The 6,112-nt window shown below is 40.1% G+C and overlaps 1 protein-coding gene across 4 annotated transcripts in view; it reads left to right on the forward strand.

Moving 5' to 3' along the window:
* Positions 1–5,241, forward strand: part of AFTPH (aftiphilin) — a 66,533-nt gene extending 61,292 nt beyond the window's left edge. For 3 of the 4 annotated variants that reach the window (XM_055328042.1, XM_055328045.1, XM_055328044.1), the window contains one exon: positions 4,095–5,241. In XM_055328042.1, the coding sequence (XP_055184017.1) occupies positions 4,095–4,242 (148 nt within the window). In that variant the 3' untranslated portion in view covers positions 4,243–5,241. The remainder of the gene's footprint in view (positions 1–4,094) is intronic. The other variant, XR_008664814.1, reaches the window with a different exon arrangement.
* Positions 5,242–6,112: the final 871 nt, after the last annotated feature.

Below are 6,112 nucleotides of genomic sequence, written 5' to 3' on the forward strand. Positions count from 1 at the left end.
CTGTAGGCAGAGGAAGGTGGCGTGTAACAAAAGGACATACTCTTTTCTAAGTGCCTTTGATGCATATGCAAGAAGTACATGTGCTCATCTCCTTCCAGACACAAGCTGTTACAAGTGACTTCTTAAAAGAGATGCAAGTTCTTAGTTTTAAAATAACTTAGTTTTAAAATAACCTGGGTGGCTCACTCAGTTGGGTGTCTGCCTTCGACTGCAGTCATGATCCTGGAGTCCCGGGATCAAGTCTCGGCGGGCTCCCTGCTCCGAATTGAGTCTGCTTCTCCCTCTGCCCCTCCCCCTGCTCCTTCCCTTTCTCATGCACTCCCTCTCTCAAATAAATAAATAAGATCTTTTAAAAAATAAAATAGTTCCTTCTTCTTGCTTTACCTTTTCTAATATAGAGAAAAATTACCTCCTGATCCTAATCAGTGGGGCCACCCAGTTAGTAGTGGCAAACCTCCAAGTCAGGTTTATTCAAGCTGAACGACTCATTGCCAAAAGTGATACGTACATCTTTCTTTTTTTGAGCTTTTAGTTGAGATATATTCCACATACCATGAAATCTACCCTTCTCAAGTATACAGTTCATTGGCTTTTAGTATGTTGACAACATTGCACAACCATGACCACTATGTAATTCTAGAACACTTTTATCACCCCAGAGAGAAACTCCATACTCATTAGCAGTTACTCCCTCTCTGTCACTTTTCCCAGCCTCTGACATCCACTAATCTGCCTTCTGTCTCCAGTAATTTGCCTATTCTTGTTATTTCGTATAAGTGGAATCATACAGTATTTGACCTTTTGTTCCTGGCTTCTTTCTCTTAGTGTGTTTTCAGTTTCAAGTTTGGCCATGCTATTCAGTGTATCAGTATTTTCCATTCCTTTTTATGACTACATTATATTCCTTTGTGTGATTACACCACATTTTGCTTACCCATTAATTGGTTGATGGATATTTGGGCTGTTTTTACTTTATGATTGTTCTGACTAATGCTGTGAACATTCATATACAGGTTCTTGTGTAGACAAATGTTTTTCATTTTCTTGGGAGTGAAACACTGGGTCATACAATATCGATATGTTTAACTTTTTGAGGAGCTGAACTGTTTTCCAAAGTAGTGCCACCATTTTACATTCTTCCAATAATATGTAAGGATACAAGTTTTTCCACATTCTCTCCAAGGCTTGTTATTGTCTGACTTTTGGTTACAGCCATCCCAGAAACCATTGTCTACATCAAGGTCAGGAAGATTTACACCTAGGTTTTTTCCTGAGAGTTTTATAGCTTCAGCTCTTACATTTAGGTCTTTGGTCCATTTTGATTTAATATTTGAATGTGGTGTGAGATAGGGGTCCAACTTCATTCTTCTACATGTGGATATCCCACATTGTTTGATGAAAAGACTCTTTTTCTTCCCCATCGATGGTCTTGGCACCCTTGTTGAAAATCAGTTTTCCATAAATAATGGGTTTGTTTCTGGATTCTGAGTTGTATTCCACCGACAAAAAGGATAAATCTTAGCTAATGAGAATGTAAATCAAAATTAGGTCACTGCTTTTGGATTTGAGAAAAGTTCATGATACAACTTTTTATTTTTAAATTCTCCTCAATTTTCTTCTTATAGTCCAAGAAAACTAGATCACATCAGTGCACAGTGACTACAGATAAATACACAAACTATCAACTCTGTAAACTTTTTTTTCAATTTCCTGTTGCCTCTAAATAGCGCTTCTAAAGTAAGGCCATTAGTAGAACATCTAGAGTAATCTTTACTAACCATTTCTTGGGTATAAGCTTCTACCTTGCTCTCCTTTCCCACACCCCAACTGCATTCCACAAATGAGAAAGTCCATTTAGGTCCAATTTTATTTGTTGCTGTGTTTTGTTTTGTTCTGTTAAGATTTTGTTTATTTGAGAGAGAGCAAGCACATACAACTGGGCTGGAGAGGGACAAGCAGACTCTCCTCTGAGCAGGGGCCCAACACAGGGCTCCATCCCAGGACCCCAGGATCATAACCTGAGTGGAAGTCAGACACTTAACCAACTGCACCACCCAGGCACCCCTGTTTGTTACTGTTTTTTAATAACTTTTATCATTATAGGAGCGATAAGATATAGAAACTTAGAAAATACAAAAAATTAAAACTCAGTTTCACATTCTTACCACTCAGATCTGTATAACTCCTTTCAGATCATTTGCTATGCAAATATATCCATATGTGTGGTTTTTAGCCAAAAATGAGGTTTTATAGTCCATACCGAAATGAACTTACCTTTGCAGTCTGTAATCTCCATCTGTCAACTTCAGTGCATTTTTATTCCATCTAATACCAAAGCTATATTCAGATGTCCCCTCAATACCAGTTCTCAAAGCAGGGAACTGTTGTACCTGGCTGTTTCAGCCTCTAAGCCTCCTTTAACCTGGCTTATCTACCTCCCACCCTTTTGTTTGTGTTCAGTTTTAACAGTAGCTTATTAAAGATGTCCAGGTGTCCTGCAGAACGTCCCAATCTCTGGATTTATCTGTTGGCTTTCTTCAAGTAGTATTTAATATGTTTCTCTATTCCCCCCATTTCCTGTAAGCTAGAAACTATATCCACAAATTAGATGAATTCGAAAGAAAGGTTTTGGCTGGAATACAGCACAGGTGTTGTACCGCATCAGAAGTTGCATAGTGACCTGGTGACTCCTCAGTAGTGATGCGAAGATTGACCGTTGGTGAGAGTCTTGATCTCTTTCCATTATACAGACACTCCCAGTCTTTCACTTTGAGACTAAAAATGAACTCTCTGGTTTTTCTTCATCAAACATCCACCTAATAATTTTGCCACCATTTAAATGCAATTAAAATTGTAGATTTTAAGCAGAAAATACTGGATTGCTCTCCCATTCTTCTGAGAAACCTTAGAACTGAGTATTGGTTGATCTGATGGTTTCAGTGTGCCTAAAGCCCACCCCTCATTGAAGAACTTCGGTCTTAAAATTGTGATGTTTGATTTTTCCATCATTCTATTAAATCTTTTTATTTCAGCCTGAATTTAAAAGTGATAACAGAAAAGCCTAGATATGAAATAAAAGCCTGTTATCTATCCTTCCCTTCTCGCTTCATCTCCTGACTTCCTGTTCCCCATTCCAACGACAAAGAATTCAGGTGGAAGAAGTAACTTGTGTCACACCTAATATAGGACCAACTATTTTACCATAAAAGAGAATTGGGCTTTTTAGAATCAACAATTTTAAACAGAATTTGGTCTAAAATTAATATCTCAATGACTACAACTATTCTTTCAATATATTTAACATCCTGGCAAAAAGGTTGGCTTACAGTCATGTGCTCAACTTGAGCCACATTTGAGGCTCACTTGACATTTCCGCAGCTCACCATCTGGGAAGCCCTGGGTAAAAGGGGTTCTTCCTGAAGTGCTCACCTCTAATATCAGGGGCCAGCAAGTAAAATCTACTTCGTCTACAGAAGCCCAAGGATTTTGAGCTTTCCCCTCTCCCTGAGCACTTCCTGCCTAAGTCCATTCTCAGCACCTGTGACCAGCTCCTGTGCTGCTCCTTTCGGACCTGCTGTCAGTGTCCCAGCAGGGCTGAGACTGGGCGTTTCTGAGCCAAGGGCTTCCTCTCCTGGAATTCCCCAGGAGGGGATGAAGAACGCCTGAGGTTAAAATGATTTACAAGACCTTGTGCCAGACATACTTATGTTGAAGTAATTTTGGTAGTTTAGTGGGGTTCAGGGGGAAATCCAGTTGGGTGAAGTTTTATTAGGGCTCCAGCATGATATTTCTGTTTAGCAACATTTTAAAAGTGTGCCCGGGTAAATGCTTCTAGCCTTAAGCAGATCTGTGAGCTGTACCTAGGTGCATGCGAGTGTATGTGTGCACACGCCCAGCTGTAATGCACATACACAAATGGGGATGCATCTTCGGAAGAGTGGTACCTGGCGCAAGAAGCACACACAGTTCCTTACGGGGTCAGGAACTGGCAGAGAAGTCCCCACAGGCCGCTGTCTACCTTGAGAGTGGATTTTCTCCCTGCTGTCTTACAGCAGAGTCCCGTCAACACACTTCTCTTTTTCATTTGTCCTTAGGAAACCGAAAAGAGAAGAGCACCTGAGTGAAGAAGCCATCAAGGTGATCGCTAGCCTTCCGGACTTAACGTTCATGCATGCTAAGGTGTTGATGTTCCCAGCCACGTTAACACCTTCCACAAGGTCCCAGGAGAAAGCGGATGGATAACTGATGTGGATTGGACAATTTCAGTTGCTTTTCCTTCCCTCCAGCCCTTCCTTACCTACCATCAAAAGCATACCTGCTCTAATTAAAAAAAAAAAAAAAAAAAAGTTCAGCTGATTTGTTGGTAAGCCGCACTAGAAAGGTATACATAGTAATGTATATTTATTTACATACTGAAGTCCTAAATTTATATTAGAAAAAAAATGTAAATAATCGGGGGTGAACATTTTTGAAGATTTATTCTTTTTGTGTTGCTGGGGTGTATACATTTATGTCTTTGTGAAATACACTGGTGGTGTCCTTCTTACAAAACTTTTGAAATAAAAAAAAGAAAATTAAAAACTCAAATCTCCACTGTCTGTGAAATCCCCTTCAGTCTTTTCAGATTGCATTGAATGTTCTATTAATTTTTCATATCATATGTTGAATTACTTTTGCTATCATAAATAAGCTCCAAAGTCCCTGTTTAGCTTTTTTTTTTTTTCTTCCCAATTTTATGTGTGGTGGGTTTGTTTCAGATCTGGCTTTTTGTTAACATTTTTGCACTCTTTTTTAATCTTTTCAATCTGGCATATTGCTGTTTGACCTTTTGCAAGGTACTTTATCGATTGCTCTTTTGTTATAGGGTGTGTGGATCATTGTCAGAACTTGATTGGAGGGGTTTAAAGAGATTGTGTCTGTTTTAAATCAGTTTGGTTTGGAGAAGGACCAAATTATATGAATGTCTTACAATGAAATTTACTTGTTAATGATTTTTTGTTTTAGCGTACCACTATTTTTTGAGGATTTTGCACAGTGTAAAATGACATAATCATAGATTGCTATGGTTTAGGCTGTATATACAGAAAAAAACTATGGGTTTTAAATGTTTGGGGAAATTCCTATGGAAAAAAGAAAGACACGTAGAAGAACCTCTGACAAGGTTAATGTGCATGCCCAAGGTCTTTTGAGATTTCAGTGTGTAAATTTCCTTTTAGCTTACACAAAAATAAAATAATTTAAAAGAAATTGAGCCTGGTGTCTTTATACTTTGGTATCTGAGGGAAAATATGAGTTTGGATGCAAAGATTTATTCCATTTTAATGTATTTCAATCCAGAGGAAATCATTTAGCAGGGCTTCCACTTTTTTGAAAGCAGAAGGAATTAGGATCTGGCCCATTGGAACTGGGTCAGTACTAAAGGGGAACCGTTTTTATGTAAAACATGAGATTATAAAAGAAATTTCCATGATTCACTATAAATGTATCTTCATCAGAATTGGCGAGATTAAATAAGGGTTTACAGGGAATTTCTGTCTTTTCCAGAAAATACTACATGCATGATATCAAGGTGAGCAGGAAATTTCTACAAGGTAATCTTTAAATATTGTTATTAGCCGGGTGCCCAGGTGGCTCAGTGGTTGAGCGTCTGCCTTCGGCTCAGGCCGTGATCCCAGGATCCTGGGGTCGAGTCCCACATCAGCTCCCTGCTCGGCGGGGAGCCTGCTTCTCCCTCTCCTCGCTGCTTGTGTCTCTCTCACTTTATCTCTCGCTCACTCTCAAGATCTTTAAAAATATATAAATATTGTTACTAGCTGTTGTGTCAGCCGAGTCACATGACCTATTTCATCAGAGAGTGGCAGCCCGCCCTAGGCCCTCAGCCTGTGGGGAGGCTCTGGTGGAAGCCTCAGCCCCTCCCTCGCCGACCGTCCTGTGCTGCCGGGTTCACCCGGGCTGCGGGACCGCCGGTGCAAGCACTGCCTGGATGACGGCACCTCTCCATCCTCCACCCGCCATCTCCCCAACTTTTTTGGGGGGTTCTCTCCGAATAGTCCCAAGTCCTCAGTGTCCGGTGACCCTTCCGAGTGGAAGGATAGAAGCACTCCTCAGCAGA

The sequence above is a fragment of the Nyctereutes procyonoides genome, unplaced genomic scaffold (genome assembly GCF_905146905.1).
Source record: "Nyctereutes procyonoides isolate TBG_1078 unplaced genomic scaffold, NYPRO_anot_genome, whole genome shotgun sequence".
NCBI classification, from domain to species: domain Eukaryota; kingdom Metazoa; phylum Chordata; class Mammalia; order Carnivora; family Canidae; genus Nyctereutes; species Nyctereutes procyonoides.